General features: G+C 37.1%; 1 protein-coding gene across 3 annotated transcripts in view; it reads left to right on the top strand.

Annotated features, from left to right (window-relative positions):
• RNF141 (ring finger protein 141) overlaps positions 1 to 19350 on the top strand; it is a 37890-nt gene that overhangs the window by 14393 nt on the left and 4147 nt on the right. For all 3 annotated transcript variants that reach the window (XM_059136015.1, XM_059136023.1, XM_059136033.1), the window contains exons 3-5: positions 117 to 225; positions 8861 to 9042; positions 14319 to 14426. In XM_059136015.1, the coding sequence (XP_058991998.1) occupies positions 117 to 225; positions 8861 to 9042; positions 14319 to 14426 (399 nt within the window). The remainder of the gene's footprint in view (positions 1 to 116; positions 226 to 8860; positions 9043 to 14318; positions 14427 to 19350) is intronic.

The following is a 19350-nucleotide window of genomic DNA, read 5'->3' as shown; positions in this document are numbered from 1 at the left end:
TGTATTTTCTTCAAATTTTTTTTCTCTGTTTTAAAGTGTTTCTTGAATCTGGTTTCATAGCTCCATTGTTTTATAAGACTTTTCATAAAATTAGCAAATGTGTTTTCTCTTTGCAGAACTGCTAAAGTGGCTTCTGGCCAGGAAAAACATCTTCTCTTTGAGGTACAACCTGGGTCTGATTCCTCTGCCTTTTGGAAAGTCGTTGTACGTGTGGTCTGTACCAAGGTGAGAATGATAGAGACTTCCAACTCTGAACTTAAATTCTTTTGGTGATTAGAACCACATTTAATAGTGTAGTATACTAGAAGTAAATGTTAATAATTTGTTAATTATTAACATTTATTTGTAAAACTCTATAAAACACAGTTTTGTTAGTGTTATTGCCTTCCCAGTTAACTGTTGGAATCTCATTGGTTATACAGTTGCCATATGCAGAGATTTTTATAATCAAAGGAGGTGGTAGTAACCTCTTACTACCTCTCTTTTCGGATTTTAGCTGGCTGTGGAATCCTAAGGTAATACCCTACTTAGCTCTAAGATGACTCCTTAAAAATTAAAGTTACCTTGGGAGATCATTTCTTTTAAGAAGAATAGTTTTTGTGTGATTTTTCATTTCTGTTTTTAGAAATATTTAAGTTACAGACTGGATTTTTCACCATCAGTGTACTGTCTTTTAGTTGGTTTTTAAATCTTAGGTGATTGAGTATTGCTAAAAAAACATAATAGCAGCTGTCATAGAGTATGAGTAAGACTCATCCACCAATGGGTAGATTAGAGAGGTGGTAATTAATCTTTTTGAGGCCATAAACCTTTTGTTGAAAATGAAGCAATGCATTTTATTAGGCCTTTTCCTACCCCAACTCCTGCCCTAAAGCCAACAATAAAACCACCCATATGCATTTAAATAATAAATTGAGCATTCATGAGTGCCCTGAATTCCATTCCTGATCAATCTGTAAAGAACTACTGGGTAAGAACATTTTTTTTTTCTTTAGTGTCATGGACCCTGGAGGTTACCCAAATAATATGCCATGTTTTCCCAGTGGGTCGATTGCCAGTACTATGCTTTAAGTGTAGAAGGATTGATTATGGATATTTGATCAAATTAGATGTTCTAATCAACTTAAGTAGTAAAAGAACTTTAAAGAGTTTAGAGAAGCAAAGACAGAGAGATGTTAATTCCATACTTGGCTAAGTGCCTGAAAGTGAATGGCACTTGTTAAAGTTTACAGTTGATTTAGAGAGAATACACAACATAGTTTAATACCATTTAGCTCGGTCTATCCACACTAAACATTTACTTATGTTGATTATTTTTTTATAAACAAATAATGTATTATTAGCCCCAGGGGTACAGGTCTGTGAATCACCAGGTTGACACACTTCACAGCACTCACCATAGCACATACCCTCCCCAGTGTCCATAACCCCACCACCCTCTCCCTACCCCCCTCCCCCCAGCAACCGTCAGTTTGTTTTGTGAGATTAAGAGTCTCCTGCAGTGCTCGCTTCGGCAGCACATATACTAAAGAGTCTCCTGCAGTTTGTCTCCCTCCAATCCCATCTTTTTTCATTTATTCTTTTCCTATTCCCTAGACTCCCCACATTGCATCTCCACTTCCTCATATCAGGGAGATCATATGATAGTTGTCTTTCTCTGATTGACTTATTTCGCTAACCTTAATACCCTCTAGTTCCATCCATGTCATCGCAAATGGCAAGATTTCATTTTTTTGATGGCTGCATAGTATTCCATTGTATATCTATACCACATCTTCTTTATCCTTTCATCTGTTGATGGATATCTAGGTTCTTTCCATAGTTTAGCTATTGTGGACATTCCTGCTATAAACATCCAGGTGCACGTGCCCCTTCGGATTACTACATTTGTATCTTTAGGGTAAATACCCAGTAGTGCAATTGCTGGGTTGTAGGGTAGCTCTGTTTTCAACTTTCTGAGGAACTGCCATGCTGTTTTCCTTATGTTGATTATTTTTAAATCCTAATGTTAAAGAACAATATGATAGCTGTCAGAGAACCATCATTAAAAATTTTTGTATTTATTACAGAGGTAGCTAATGTGGTACTAGTGTGGGCAGCAGTGTAACTTTATACAGTGTATAATATGTTACAAATCATAGTAACAGAACTCACACTGAAATACTGACAACTTGATCCAACATCCTGTTTGCTATTTATACTTGGATTCCTAGACTCAAAACTTGTATACCAACCACATATTATGTCCATTTTCTGGGGTTTTTTGCTTGTTTTTGTTATTGGGTTTATATTATATTTATATTAAATTCATTAGGGTTTTTTCTTTTTACAGTGTTATTAATTCACATACTCTCTAAAGAACTCTGGGAATCCTCAGCTTTTGACTTTGCAAAGGAATAATGTAAAGAAGAAATGAAGAACTGAGCTAAAAACCTGTAAAGTATATTCAGACAGGCTCAGTATCTTCCATACTCCCATCATCCCACAGCTGCAAATTTACATGGCACATAATGTTCAGGATTATATGAAAGTAAACTTCAAAGGACACAAGGGTGAATTTATAAGAACTCTGGCCGTAACGGTTGTTTCTGAAAAACAAACATTCTAGCTCCTTTTCTTGCCTTATCCATAGTAATTAGCTCTCTGATCTTGTCAATTTTCTCTCTACCGGGTTTCACTTTCAGATTATCCATAAAACAGATTCCATGCCCTGTAGGGGGCTGTAACTATAGTTCAGGCTTCTCTTCTCATCCAGATTACCTTAGATTCTGTGATTAATCACCAGACTTCCAGACTCTTCTCTTAATTCTAAGATAACCTTTCTAAAGCACAGCTCTCATCAGATCACTTTCCTGGCTAAAACTCAGCAGCAGTTCTTCACTGGCGACAAAATAGTCCCAGCTTATTGACCTGACATTCAAGGTCCTGAACAATCTACCAACCTAGACTATTTTTTCTGTTTCAGTTACCACTATCACCTTTTGCACTCCAGTCTCACCAGGGTTAACTAATTGAAGGTTGTATAGCTGTTACTTTCCCACCCGGTGGGAAATGAGCCTCTGCTCATTGGTTCCTTCAGCTAGAAAGTCCATTCCTCTCTCATTTAAATTGCTATCGGTTACAAGTCAGAAAACTCCTGTTACACTAGTTTAAAGAAGAACACTATGTATTTTCTCACTTTTTAAGAAATCCTTATACAAAGTGGCTCCCAGATTGGTTAATTCAAAGACCTAGCAGATCCCTCTTCTCAGTTTATTGGATCACTATCAGCTCGTGTCCCCTTCTTATACATTGACCCAAGAGCTACAATTACCATGATTGGTTTAGGTTAGACTAACAAGGACTGACTTGAGTCATTTCAGGGAGTGAGAGACACAAAAACAAAATCAGGGCTCTGCTGGCAATGAAAAGTGGGAATGGCTTGTGGGTAATCAGGTGATAGTTTCTCCCACATCTTTTTTTTTTTTTTTTTTTTTTTTTTTTTTTTTAAAGATTTTATTTATTTATTCGACAGAGAGAGATCACAAGTAGGCAGAGAGGCAGGCAGAGAGAGAGAGAGAGGAGGAAGCAGGCTCCCTGCTGAGCAGAGAGCCCGATGCGGGACTCGATCCCAGGACCCTGAGATCATGACCTGAGCCGAAGGCAGTGGCTTAACCCACTGAGCCACCCAGGCGCCCCTCCCACATCTTTTTATTCCTGCATGGTTAGACTTAATGTCTCTAAAGGTCCGACTCAAATACCATCTCATCCATAAAGTCTTCCTCAATAGAAATTCTCTTGCCTCTTCCAAACTCCAATAGCATTTTATTATACTTCATAAACTAAATTCTACATTAAGAATAAAATTATTTAGGTTCTAAGCTCCCCTAGTAAACAGTAAGTTCCCGAGGGCAGGAGCTCTGTCTAGATTTATCCTTTTATCTCTTATGGCCTGTACTGCTTTGCATCTGGTAGGAACTCAGTATATGTTGAGTGAACAAAAATCTGTAGAAGTACTCTCATTTTAAATGACTGGGATAGGCTGAAGTTTTCCTTGTTGATTGATACAGTACAATACCTAAATTACATTCTCTCTCCATCTTTACCTCATAAAGTACTCAGCTCATGTTGAAGACGCAAGTATAAACTGTAGAGAACTGTGGGAATATGAATATCAGGCTTCCGAACCCTTGGTATTCTGTTACTCCTCTTTGGCAAACATAGGATTAATATTTAAGATGTTAATTTACTGTTAGTCAAATTCCTGTCACCTCAGTATCTCTAACCATTACATCTGTATGCACTTAAACATCTTCCCTAAGATTCTAAATAGAAAAGCACAAATATTAAAGACCTATACAGGGGTGCCTGGGTGCTCTGTCAGTTAAGCATCTGACTTTTGATTTCGGCTCAGGTTATGATCTGAGGGTCATGGGATCATGCCCGGCGTCAGGCTCCACGCTGACAGAGTCTACTTGAGATTCTCTCTCCCTCAGTAGGCAGGCAGAGTTCTCATTTGTGTAATTTTTTTTGATTTTTAGATCTACTCCAAAGAAGTGTTTTATTTGCATTCCCTAGGTTCTTAATGAAAGAATCTATGAGAAGTCAATGTTAACATTAGGAAAAAAATTGAAATCCTATAGGAAAACCTGATTGAGAGGAAATTTCTAATTTCTTAATCTTAAGCAACTAAACAATTGTACTATAACCTGTATTTACAAAAAGACCTTTTCTTTACTGTCATCGGCTATCATTATTACCCTCAAACAATATTTAATTCATTATAAAAAATAATCTAAATGATGTTTGAATGAAATATTTTGTGGGAATAATATTAGAAAAATTAATGGGGGGGCGCCTGGGTGGCTCAGTGGGTTAAGCCGCTGCCTTGGGCTCAGGTCATGATCTCAGGGTCCTGGGATCGAGTCCCACATCGGGCTCTCTGCTCAGCAGGGAGCCTGTTTCCCTCTCTCTCTCTGCCTGCCTCTCCGTCTACTTGTGATTTCTCTCTGTCAAATAAATAAATAAATAAAATCTTTAAAAAAAAAAAAAAAAAAAAAAAAAAAAAAAAAAAGAAAAATTAATGGGTTAATTAAAATTATAGACGAAGATGGCTATTAAGAAACTTTATAAATTATACTATTTTCATCCATCTTGTTACTTAGACCAAAACCGTGGCGCCAGCCATCCTTGTCTTCTCTTTTTTTCTCCTATCCCACAGTCAATCCATAAATGAATCCTGATGGGTTTCTCTTCAAAATATATTCAGAATCTGGCCAGTTGTCACTATCTCCACTACTACTGCCCTATTCTTAGCAACCATCATCTCTCACAAGGCTTATGCTAATAACCCCCTAACTGGTCTCCCTGCTTCTGCCCTTGCCCCCATAATTCTGTCTAGTCTCAGCACAGCAACCAGTCTGTTCCACATATAATCTGAAATGAAATCAAATCATATTAGTCCTTGGCTCAGAACTCTCCAGTGACTTTCCATGCACTTATAATAAAAACCAAAATTAGTACTATGATTAGTGAAGTCCTATATGTTCTGTCTCACCTCATTCCCTACCCTTATCCTCTACCACTCTCATTCCCTCTCTCATTCTAGTCCAGCCCCCCTGCACTCCTGGCTGGACTCCTCGTGTTCCTCACCTAGTGCACTTCTGTGCACTTCGAAATATTCTTCCAACCTGGAATGATCTCTCCTCCGATACTCAAATGACTCATTCCTGCTCCTTTTCCAGTTCTTAAATATCACCTTCTCTGTGAGGCCTTCCCTACAACCCTTCAGTGTATCTTCTCCATTTAATTTCCTCCATAACACTTATTTCCATTTCATCTGATCTGTACTTTGTCTCTCCTGCCTATAGTGTAACCTCCGTTAGGGCAGGGATTTTGTTTATACACAGTAGGCCACCAGTGCCTAGAACAGTGCACACAGTACATAGTTATGTGCATAATATCCATATAATGGGTACTTAGTAAATATTCGTTGCATGAATCCTATGATTATAGTAGCTTAGTTTGATCAATCTTGCTATTAAATACCAAGTTTATAGGAATTATTCCCTTATTTCTTCCAAACTCTGCAGTTCCAAAGGAGGTCTCGTCTATTTTCCTCAGCTCTGAAAGTCGGTTGTAATGGCCTCTATGATTTCCTGTCACCTTTGATTCTCTATTCTTGTCCTCTATCTCACATATAATCTTTTATTACAAAGAATCTTACATATTTGCATCTCCAGATAAATTTTACCTTCCCAAAATGTCATCAGTTTTAGAGATTGTTCCACTATCTTCACAGTACGGAATCTGACTCATAATTGATTCTTAGTTTTTTTCTCACTGCCTTCTCAAATAATAAACAGGTGATACATGTTAGTTACAACTATTATTATTTTCACTCCAAATTGAAATGTTGATATAATTTTTTTAAAATGTAACCTATCTACTTCACCTTCCTATATGCCCAGTTCCATGAACACATTTCAAAACCTACTCTGGGGGCGCCTGGGTGGCTCAGTGGGTTGAGCCGCTGCCTTTGGCTCAGGTCATGATCTCAGGGTCCTGGGATCGAGCCCCGCATTAGGCTCTCTGCTCAGCAGGGAGCCTGTTTCCCTCTCTCTCTCCCTCTCTGCCTGCCTCTCCATCTGCTTGTGATTTCTCTCTGTAAAATAAATAAATAAAATCTTTAAAAAAAAAAAAAAACACCTACTCTGCACAATTTTAAGGCCTTCTCCCCCTCTTCTTGCATTCATTTCTTTGTAAATTTTTTCTGATATTGTTTGTCCTGTTAACTTTGATATGTACTTAGTAGATTTCATTGCTTCTGTTCCCATAGTCTTCCTTACCATCTCCTGTGCTAAAAAAACAGTCTTTGCACCACACCCAGTGCTCCATGCAATATGTGCCCTCCTTAATACCCACCACCGGAACAATGAATACTGTTAACGCTGCAGAGAAATTTAAAAAAAAAAGAAAGAAAGAAAGAAAGAAACACTTAAAAAAAATACAGAAAATATTTGAAGAAGAAATAACCAAAAATTTTCCAAATTTGACTAAATTTGGCATATAATAGGTGAAAGAACCCATAACCAGCTGACCCACACTGCAAGAAATCTAAAAGGAGGTCCTTAAGGCAGAAGAAAAATCATACTAGATGGAAATATATATCTACACAATGGACAATGAGTACTAGAAATGTTAGCTATGTCAAAAATTTAAGAATATTTTCTGTTATTAAAGTTTCTTTGAAAGATAATTGATTTTTAAACAAAAATAATATGAATGTAGTTCGGAGTTTATAACTTGCACAAAGGGAAAATGCATGCCAACAAATGCATAAAAGTAAAGGGGGGGAGAATGAAAGTGTACTGTTTAAGGCTATCATAGCTGAAGTGTCATACCATCACATCAATGTAGACTGGTGAGATAAAGATGCATAGCTATAAAGCATAAAGCAATAAACCATATAGCAGTTACTAAAATAACATAGTAGAGATCATAAGTAGTGAGTTAACTAAGAAAATAAAATAACATGATGAATGGCTAAAATGAATAATAATAATAATAGATTACATATATATATGAAATTGAATATTATAATGAGTAAAGTGAAGCATATTTACACAATGGAATATTGTAAAGCAAGGAGAATAAAGCATACTATATGTAATAATATAGATGAAAAAAAAAAGTCTTTAACATCTCTAGCCTGTCACTGATTACTTCAGGTTCTTCCAAGAACAGTCCCCTTTCAACCCTATTTACTTTGATTACTTCAAAAGAAAATATATGACCCACTCTATGACTCCCGAAGTCTTATGAAAGCAATAGTTTCTCTCCTTACCTTGTACCTCACACTTGCCCCAAATATATCCTCACATTAAGAATGTAAGCTCCAGGGATTTGTGTGGGTGGCTCAGTTGGTTAAGTGTCTGCCTTCGGTTCAGGTCATGATCCCAGGGGCCTGGGATTGAGTCCTGCATTGGGCTCCTTGCTCAGCGGGGAGCCTGCCTCTCCCTTTCCCTCTGCCATTCCCCCAAGCTTGTGCTCTCTGACTCTATCTCTCTGTCAAATAAAAACAATCTTAAAAAAAAAAAAAAAAAAAGAATGTAAGCTCAAGTGAGGAGAGGTACAATCTGTAGGCCACTGGTTCTACTTCGTATTAAATGAATTTTTTGCCAAAACAAAGAGGGGTGCTTGCCAAAATGCAAAATAGCCTCCTGGGAAGAATTCAACCACTTTTTGTTAATATTTACTTTAATGTAATTTTCTTGCTTTAGTTTGGAAATTCTAGCAAAAACTAGAACTTATGATATTCAAGAAAACTAGTAGTTGTTTCAAGTATAGTAGAATGGCATGTGAGTGTTGGATTCAAATCTTTTAGTTAAATTCTTTAAGAAATTAAAAAGAATTGTCAATACTGATCTCTCAAATTCATTTTTTAGGTCTGGGAGAGTTATCTGACCTCATCAACTCTAAACAGAGTGATGCCTAATCAACCCTACAGGGTTATTTTGAGTATCAAATGAGATAAATGTGTGCAAGTACTTTGAACTCCACTCACTTGCTCAGACTCTTTCTCTTGTTAGGTAATTTGCAAACTTTGAAAACTTTTATTTCCTACGGTGATTGACTAAATTTTTGTTCCCCCTTTTTGGGAAAAATTGACCAGAGAAGAGGGATGGGTGAATTAGGTGATGGAGATTAAGGAGGACACTTGCGATAAGCGCTAGGTGTTGTATGTAGTAAATTCTACACTGACATTAATATTTCACTGTATGCTCACTAACTGGAATTTAAATAAAAACTTTTTAAAAATGGCCAGAGAAATTATGAACTTTTTTTCTTCTTTCCCTTTTTTTTTAAATTTTATTTTTAGATCAACAAAAGCACTGGCATTGTAGAAGCATCACGGATCATGAATTTGTACCAGTTTATTCAGCTTTATAAAGACATCACAAGTCAAGCATCAGGAGTATTGGCCCAGAGCTCCACTTCTGAAGACCAAGATGAAAACTCATCATCTGTAACATCTTGTCAGGCTAGTCTTTGGATGGGAAGGTATAGAATGCATAAGAACCATATTTCTCTTGTTTTCTAATACACAAGCTACTGAAATTGCAGTAATACGTTTGCTGGTCCCCTTGTGATTTCTGAATCACATTACTTTTTATCTCAGTTGTATTGTATCCCAGATAAGCTTTTGGATTATTCTGTGCTTCAGGATGTTTTTAGAATGCTAAATTAAAGAAAAATTAAAGTGGCTCACACCAGCTAATGTTTCTTTTAATCCAGTTTCCATGAATGCACTCTCCACTCTACATGCTTGAATTTAATAACAGAGGATATTAATATCTCTCTTATAATAGGTATTTATGTTATTAGACAGTCAAAGCTTTTCAGGGAATTAGGTCTAAGAATCTGGCAAAATCATTCCAGTTTTCCTTTAAAATATCTGACTAATTGGAGCATTAAAAATTGTAAATATTGGCAGACCATTCAGGAATGAAAAAGTTGGTGTATGAACTGCATATACTGAATTACCAGAAGGAAATGAAATCAGCCAGAGTTTTCTTTGATGGCACTTGTTTACTCAGGCCTAATGTATTATTGTTCTATCTAAACTTTCTTTTCCTTCTCTGTAATGCTCTTGGCATGTGAAAGCTTCCACCTGTTGCCATTTGACAACCATGACCATAATTTAAATTGTAAATGCCTCATTGGAAAAAGTCTTACGTGGGTCCAAACATGTTGACATCCTGTCTTATTGTCATACTGAATGGACAGCAAAAATCTGTATTGACAGTATTTTTTACCTTAAAATTAAGAATATGCTTAGCAAGAATTTCTCTTTTATTGCTTGATTTACAGTTGCATTTTCTGGTCCATTCTTAGCCAACTGGTTTCCAAAACTATACTGTGGTAAATCTATATCTTCATTTGTTATTTTCTGTTTATCATTATAGGATTGTTTGGTTTTCTGGGTTTGGGCTGTACAAGTGGTACTGAAATGCCAAGTGAGTTTTAGAACATGATAGGCAGTGTTTAGGGTTTAATTTTCTGTATTTTGTAAAGTTAATCTTTCACAGACAGGTGTCTGATTTTCTGCTTTTCTTCCTCTCCCTGTTCAGAATGGCAGTTTTTGTTGTTGTTGTTGTTGTTGTTATTGTTTTGTTTTAAGTATCTTGAAAGCTGAGAATAGGACTTACCAGGATATTTAAATTGTGTGGTAGCAAATGAAAGTAATACTTTTTTCTTGTTGTAGTCATCTCAATGAAAGAGGTAAGGGTGTTATCCCTGGAAACTCAGTGCCTCATTGGTAGATTAGGGCTGCTTCTTGCCTTTGTATGTTTTTTGGTTTTGAGTTCTACCCTGATACTCTAGTTCATAGAAAAACAGACTTTTCAAGTTGAAGGTGTTTTAAAGGATATTTATTTGGTTTAGTCTTCTATCTCATACATGTGTTTGTTAATGGTACATTTATTGAGTACTTACAGTGTATTGAGCGTTTTGATGAGTGCTTTACATATAAACTCATTAAATCCTCAAAACAACCCCATGGGGATACAATTACTGGCCCATTTCAGAGAATCTGAGGTTTAGACAAATAAATGACTTGGCTAGAAATTAACCTAGCTGAGAGTCACATTCAGATGAGGCTGGCAATACAACCATGCCCCTAACCTCTGCATTATTACTCTCTAATGAGTAAAGACTGTACCACAGAGCTTCTTAAACTTTGTAGTCAGTGGTTTCGAGGAGGAGCTGGAGAGTCCGTCAAGCTCCCACATGGAGTCACTGCTGCTGATCCACCAGTAAGACTTTGAGTAGTAGTCTTGTCACATTTTGTCCAGCTCTACTTGAACATCTGAAGGTATATGGGACTCAGTACCACACAAACACAAGCACTAATCACTGTGAAATGTTCCCTTTCGCATTATATTCCTCAGGACAGCTAAAATCTGACTCTCTCAAGGCAGCATAGCACAGACTCTAGAACAAAATTGCCTGTGTTCAAATCCTGGCTCTACTCCTGTGTGACTTTGGACAAGTTATTGAGCAATTTTTTCTCTTTTCCCTCATTTTTTTAAGAGAGGATGATAACAATAATACCTGCTTCATAGGATTCTTGAGAGAACTAAGTGAGTCAAGATATGAAAAATGCTTACAACAGGGCCTGGCATGTAATAATATGTAAGAGTTCACTGTTATTATTTTTTTCATTATTTTAAATTTACTACTGTATTCTTATTTCAGTAGCAGTGCCCTCTGGATCCCACCAAACAAATCTGTTCTCTCTTCAGCCCTTCAAATATTTGAAAACATTAATCAAATTCTCACTGGTCCCCTGTTCTGCAGGATGAGCACCCCCACTTCCTTTGGCCTTTGTTCTCTGGGTCTCTTTCCTATCCCAGAAGCTTTCCTGGAAAATCCTTTATCTGTCAATATATCTTTCAGGGTAGAGGGCATAGAACTCAATATTCCATTCTACAAGCGGTGTAACAAGGACAACTAGAGCAAGACCCTTTCTCCTTCCTTCTTCTAGTTCGTGTACTGCTAGGAAGGTAGCAAGAAATCAAGTGAACATTGTACAGGTTCTGCTGGCTGCTTCTGTGTTTCCTGTGCTTTCTTTTACTTCTGTCCAGAGCAGTGCTCTTCTTCACAGCCTTCTAACCTTCAGAACTCTGTCCCTCTTTTTGGATTCAGTTAAGTCTTTGCTACTGACACATCCTTAGCCAAATTGTAAGCTGCTCAAAAGCAGAGACCCCAGTTTATCTGGGTCTGGTCCAGAATGTAGCACCTAAGAGATACGGAAACATTGAACCGAATAGATCTAGAAAATGAGGTGTGTGTCCATCTACATTTCATTCAGTTTCCCCACTTTGATTCAGGGGCTTCCTTCTTTTGCCTGGAGGTTTAACCTATCACCCACATCCTAACGATTTGTCTTTTGTAATGTCCCTTTACTGGTCGCTATCTCCCAAGTGAATTGCTGAAGTAAGGATCTGAATGATTTTCCTCCCTCTAGAATGTCCCATACTGCATTCCCAATTAGTCTTCCTAAATACTATTTCAGTGGGGATTCACTTTTCTTTTGATCAAACTCTGATTCTAGTTTGCCAATCAGAATAAGTTTAAACATATTTTGACATTCAGGGATCAGATTGTTACATATATACTCCAGAAGTATTTTTTTTCCTACCTCACCAACTTTTATTCACCCACAATGTCCTCTGTCAAAGGTATGTCACTTTTCAACCTCATCTTTCCAACAGATTTGAAATGCTCATTAATACTCATTTGTTCCTTCTTAGTTAGCACTTACTACTTGCATATTTGACATTTGCTTATATTCTTTCTTATGTTCAAATTGACAAATTTTAAAGTGGTAATTCTTGTGTGTGTGTGTGTGTGTGTTCAGTTAGCCACTGTATAATACATCATTAGCTTTTGATGTAGTGTTAGTGATTCATCAGTTAAGTATAATACCCAGTGCTCATCATAGCATGTGCCCTCCTCAATACCCATCACCCTGTTATCCCCTCCCCCAACCCTCCTATCCTCTGAAACTCTCAGATTGTTTCTCAGGGTCAATAGTCTCTCATAGTTCATCTCCCTCTCTGATACCACCACCCCCCCCCCCCCCCCCCGCTTTGGATTTCCCTCCCTTACCCTGTGGTCCTCTGTGCTATTGGTTATATTCCACGTATGAGTGAAACCACACGATAATTGTCTTTCTCTGCTTGACTTACTTCACTTCACTTCACTTCGACATAATCCCATCCAGGTCCACCGATGTCGATGCAAATGGTGGGTATTCATCCTTTCTGATGGCTGAATAATATTCCATTGTGTATATGGACTACCTCTTCTTTATCCATTCATCTGTTGAAGGGCATCTTGGCTCCTTCCACAGTTTGTCTATCATGGACATTGCTGTATGAACATTGGGGTACCTGTGCCCCTTCTTTAAACCACCTCTGTGGTTTTGGGGTAAATACCTAGTAGTACAATTGCTGGGTCGTAGAGTAGCTCCATTCTTAACATCTTGAGGAACCTCCATACTGTTTTCCAGAGTGGCTATACCAGCTTGCATTCCCACCAACTACAGTGGTATTTCAATGTCTTGTATATAGTAGTACAAGCACAGCGGGGAATCAAAACGTCAGAGATACCTTCTGCCTTTAAGAAGTTTATAGTCTAGTGACTATACTTTGAAACATTTCGTTTTTGCATACTTATGAAAGTGATACATGCTTGATAAAGAAAACCTAAAAACTGTAGAACAACATGAAGGATAAAAGCAGATTAAAATCACTTTAAGAAACATTTATTGAGAGGGGTGCCTGGGTGGCTCAGTGGGTTAAAGCCTCTGCCTTCGGCTCAGGTCATGATCTCAGGGTCCTGGGATCGAGCCCCGCATCGGGCTGTCTGCTCCGCGGAGAGCCTGCTTCCTCCTCTCTCTCTGCCTACTTGTGATCTCTGTCTGTCAAAAAAATAAAAATAAAAAAAGAAACATTTATTGAGAACCTAAGACAAACTGTCTGTATTCAAAGAACTTTGAGTTAGTAGCTAGACCAATTAGCAGCCAATTAAAATGCAATATATTTTTTAATGCAATATTTTAAAGTCCTTTAATTTAGGCAAATATTGGTTTTGAGAGCGGAGAGAAGATATTCTGAGCTGAGTTACTTGGGTTAGAGTTTACCAGACTCACAGGGGTATTCCAGGAAAAGGAAATACCACATGCAAAGGCACTTTGCTGACTTGGGGCTGCTGAACACTGGGGCTGGAATAGAAGGTTCAATATCTCTTCCCAAGATGAAAGAGCTCCTTAAGGACAGAGAAAGATAGGAAGCAAACTTCCTATCTTTTGTATTTCCTATAGCCCCAATTATTCAGACTAAGTTATTCTTTCATGTATATGCCCATTATCAGCATCAGCATGGTAATGTCCAAGGGCAAAGTTCATATTTTAGAGAGCTTTGTATTCTGCATGGCAAATAAGTCTTCTGACAGTTGAGTTCATTTATATAAATGTGATATGATTAAGATGGACTATTATTTTCAGAAAGACGAGTATTTCCAGTTTTTCTTTGTATATTCTTTTTGATCTTCACAGTATTTATGACCCAGCCTTTCTTTATGAAATTTGTCCCTCTTAGTACTTCTTCCCTAAACATATTTGTTAACCCTAAAATTTAGTCTGATTTTGCATGAGTCATGTTTTGCTTTATATTGAGGGTTACATTGGTTTTTGATAATGCTTTCTAAGGCATTGGAGACAAAGTTAAAGCATAATGACAACAGAGAAGATTTATGCTTTCACATTGCAGGGTGAAGCAGCTGACTGATGAGGAGGAGTGTTGTATCTGCATGGATGGTCGAGCTGACCTCATCCTGCCCTGTGCTCACAGCTTTTGTCAGAAATGCATTGATAAATGGTAAGTTATCTGCTGCTGTCATGGGATAGGCAAAGGTCAAACGAGAAAGTGTATATGAATAAACTCCAAAAAATACAAAAATATTGTATTTAAGTATAAGATTTTGTTCTTTAGTACTTTGAATTGTATGACATGCTTCCTTCTTTGTTTAAAAATACTTTTATATTTAAAGTTTATAAAATTTGGCAATGTGTCTTAGCTTTGGCAGTTTACTATTGGTCTAAGATTTGTGCCTGACTTGGGCGCCTGGGTGGCTCAGTGGGTTAAGCCGCTGCCTTTGGCTCAGGTCATGATCTCAGAGTCCTGGGATCGAGTCCCGCATCGGGCTCTCTGCTGAGCAGAGAGCCTGCTTCCCTCTCTCTCTCTCTGCCTGCCTCTCCATCTACTTGTGATTTCTCTCTGTCAAATAAATAAATAAAATCTTTAAAAAAAAAATCTTTAAAAAAAAAAAAAAAAAGATTTGTGCCTGACTTGAGTCTAGAATCACGAATTTCCCTCTTTCTTTGTTTTTCTCCTCATTTCTGTATTTTTCCTCTATCTTTGATTAAAAGGAATAATATGAATCATTGAATACTGATTATTGGACCGGGAGGGAACTTTAGAGATCAGCTAGTCAAGTTCATTATTTTATAAAATAAGAATGAAGCATTTAGATGACTTTATAATTGACATACCATAAACTACATACATTTAAAGTATAATTTGATACATTTTGACACATGTACACACCCATAAAAAAAAATCACAACTATAAATGAACAAATTCATCACCCCAAAAGTGACTCTGTGCCTCACTGTAAAGTCTCCTTCCCAGCCCTTCCTTCCAGTCCCCAGATAAGGATTAATCTGCTTTTAGTCACTACAAAAATAATTGGGATTTTCTAGAATTTTTATAAATTAAATCATACAGCATGTGCTCTTTTTTTTCATTCAGTGTAATTATTTTGAGATTTATCCACGTTGTAGCATGTTACCAGTAGTTTCCCCTTCTTTTAGGATTTTATTTATTTATTTTTGGAGAGAAATAAAGAGCATGAGTGGGAGGAGGGGCAGAGGGAGAGGGAAAATGAGAATCCCGATCTCATGACCCTGAGATCACAACCTGAGCCAAAATCAAAAGTTGGATGCTCAATGACTAAGCCGCCCAGGTTCCCCACAGAAGCTCCCTTTTTTTGTTGCTGAGTAATATTCATTGTATGATATACCACAGTTTATTTATCTAGTCACCTGTTAAGGACATTTGGTTGTTTCCGATTTTTGGCTATTACAAATGAAGCTGCTATATACATTTGTAGGCAAGTCTTTTTACGGACATTTATTTTGGGGTTTTTGTTTTTGTTTTGTTGTTGTTGTTGTTGTTGTTGTTGTTAAATTCTTAGAAGTAGAATGTCTAGATCATGTGGTGGGTATATGTTTAACTTTTTAAGAAACTGCCAACTGTTTTCCAAAGTGGTTGTACCATTTTGCATTCCCACCAGCAATGTCTGAGGGTTCTAATTGTTCTACAACTTTGCCTATACTTAATAGGGTCAATCTTTTTTTTTTCTTTCTTTTTTTTTTTTTTAATTTTTTTAAAAGATTTTATTTATTTATTTGACAGACAGAGATCACAAGCAGGCAGACAGGCAGGCAGAGAGAGGGAGAGGAGGAAGCAGGCTTCCTGCAGAGCAGAGAGCCCGATGCGGGACTTGATCCCAGGACCCTGAGATCACAATCTGAGCCAAAGGCAGCGGCTCAACCCACTGAGCCACCCAGGCGCCCCAATCTTTTTTTTTTTCTTTATTTTTATTTAATTTTAATTCCAGTATAGTTAATAACAGTGTTAGTTTCAGATGTGCAATATAGCAATTCAACAGTTTCATATACTACTCAGTACTCATCAACATAAGTGTGCTCTTAATCCCCTTCACCATTTCACCCATTCCCCACCCATACCTCTCTGGTAAGTATGGTCAGTCCTTTTAATTTTAGCCATTCTAATAGATGTGTAGTGTTGTCTCATGATAGTTATAGTCTATTTTTCCCTACAGACGGATGATGTTGAGCATCATCGTATATGCTAAATCTGTATGTCTTCTTTGGTGAAGTGTCCATTCACATCTTTTGCCCATTTTTTTATTGGATTGTTTTCATATTAAGTTTTAGAGTTCTTTCTGTATTGTGAATACATGTCCTTTATCAGATATTTGACCAGCAAATATATTCTCCCACTTTGTGGTTTGTCTTTTCATTCTCTTAAGAATGTCTCTGAAAGAGTAAAAGTTTTTAATTTTGATGATGTCCAGTTTATCAGTTTGTGATTTATGCACAGTGATTTATCTAAGAAATCTGTCTAACCCGGGTCATAAGGATTTTCTTCTGTTCTTGGGAAGTTTGATAGTTTTAGGTTTTACATTTAGGTCTATGATCCATTTTGAGTTACTTTTTTGTATATAGCTTGAGGTACCAATTAAATTTCTTTTTTTTGCCTATGGCTATCCAGTTGCTCTAGCACGTTTTGTTGGAAAGACTTTCTTTTCTTCCCTAAATCGCCCCTTCACCTTTATTGGAAGTCAGTTGTTGAAATACACATGGGTCTATTTCTGGACTCTGTTCTGTTCCATTGATCTGTTTATTTCATACCAATACCACACTACCTTGATTAATGTAGCTTTCTGGATCTAAGTCTTAAAATCAGGGACTGTGAGTTCTTCTTTAGTTTGTTCTTCTTTGTCATTTTATTCTGATTCTTTTGCATTCAGAATGAGTTTTAGAATCAATCTCAGTATCCACCAAAAAAACCTGTAAAGGTTTTGCATTAAGTAAATAGATCAATTTGGAAAGTATTGACTTTTTAACAATATTGGGTCTTTCAGTCTGCAAACAGTATACATCTCCATTTATTTAAGTCTTCTTGCATTTCTCTCATCAGTTTTTGTAGTTTTCAGTATTGCATATCTTTGACAGATTTATCCTTAATTATTTTGAATTTTATACTATTTTAAATATATTTTTTATTTCAATTCCTGATCATTTGTTGCTAGTGTATAGAAATACATTAGACTTTTGTGTATCAATCTTGTATTCTACGAACTTTTACTAAGTCCATTTACTAGTTCTGATAGCTTTTCTGTAGATTTCATAGGACTTTCTTGAATGTCTGAACATCCTTTTTCAAAGATAATTTTTTCTGGATATAGAATTCTAGACTGATAATGTTTTTCTTTCAGTACTTTAATGATGTTGCTCCACCCTCATTTTTCTTGCCTTGTTTCCCATGAGAAATATGCTATCACACTAATCTTTTTTCCTCTGTAGGTAATCTTGTCTTTTTTTTTTTTTTAAGATTTTATTTATTTGGGAGAGAGAAATCATGGGGGTGCAGAGGGGAAGGGAGAGAGACAAGCAGGCTCCCTGCTGAGCACAGAGCCCAACGTAGGGCTCAATCCCAGGGCCCTGAGATCATGACCTGAGCTGAAACTAAGAGTTGGAGGCTTAACTGACTGAGCCATCCTGGCACTCCTGTTAATATTGCCCTTTTTCCTGTGGCTGCTTTTTTCTTTATCATTGATTTGAGCAGTTTAATTATGATATGCCTTTCAGTAGTTTTCTTCGTGTTCCTTGTGCATAGGGTTCATTGAGCTCCTTGGATTGGTGGGTTTACTGTAATACCAATTTTGAAAAATTTACAGCCATTATTTTCTTAAATTTTTTTTTCTGTCCTCTCCCTTCTTCTTGGACTCCAGTTACACACATATATTAGACCATTTCTAGTTGTCCCACAACTCACTCTTGCTATTTTCCTTCTTGAAGTCATTTTCTCTGTATTTCATTTTGAATAGTTACAATTGGTCTGTCTTTTCCAACTCACCAGTCTTTTTTTCTGCAGTGTCTAACTTGTCATTAGTTCCATTCAGTCTATTTTTTACTTCAGACATAGTTTTCATGTCAAGAAGTTTGATTTGAGCTTTTAAAATATCTTCCATGTCTCTACTTCATATGTTGGGTCTTTCCTCCAGTGTTTTTAATACAGAGAATACAGTTATGATAACCATTAATTTTCTCGCCTGCTTGTTCTAACATCTGTATCTGCTCTGGATTGGTTTTGATTGATTTTTTTCCTCTTTATTTGGGGTTGTATTTTTCTGTTTCTTTTTATGCCTGGTAGTTCTTGACGGAGTGCCAAACATTGTGATTTTTACCTTTTTGGGTACTAGGTATTTTTGTATTCCTATAAATATCCTTGAGCTTTGTTCTTGAATATAGTAACTTGGAAACAGTTTGATCCTTTTGGATCTTGCTTTTGTGATTCATTAGGCAGGACCCTTCAGAGTCACTCTGCTCAATGCTCCAGGAGTTAGGAAGCTTTCCAGTCTGTCTGGTGAGAGAAGGCAATATCCCAAACCCTGTGTGAGTTTTGGGTACTCTTCCTTCAAGTCCTTTTGGATGATTCCTGAGCCTCAAGTAGTTTCCTTACATGCAAATGTACTCTAGGGGGAACTTCAGTAGATTCCAGAATTCTCCCTTTGTACAGCTTTCCGCACTTAAGTACTTCAGTACTCTGTCCTATGAACTCTAGCTGCCTTGGCCTCCTGAGAGTCTCAGCTGTGTCTCTGCAACTCAGAGAGTCTGCCAGGCTTCATCTGGGCTTCTCCTGCTTGCTCCACAGCCTAAAAACTCTCAAGGCAATAAGTTAGTGATTGGGGCTCACCTTCTTGCTTCTCATCCTCAGGGATGTCTGTCCTGTGTTGTTGATGATGTCCAGTGTTGAAAGTCTTGTTTCATGTTTATTTCCAGTGTTTTAATTAAGTGGGAAGATAAATTTGGTCCCTTTTGGCCAGAAGCAAAAGTTAACCATCAAAATTGTGACTTTTATGCACAGAGAAGAACATATAATTATCTTAATAAAATATCTCTGAGGAACCAGAAATGAATCTGAATAATA

Source organism: Mustela lutreola, chromosome 1 (genome assembly GCF_030435805.1).
Source record: "Mustela lutreola isolate mMusLut2 chromosome 1, mMusLut2.pri, whole genome shotgun sequence".
Classification (NCBI taxonomy): Eukaryota; Metazoa; Chordata; class Mammalia; order Carnivora; family Mustelidae; genus Mustela; species Mustela lutreola.
This window is presented reverse-complemented; position numbering and strand designations above follow the sequence as displayed.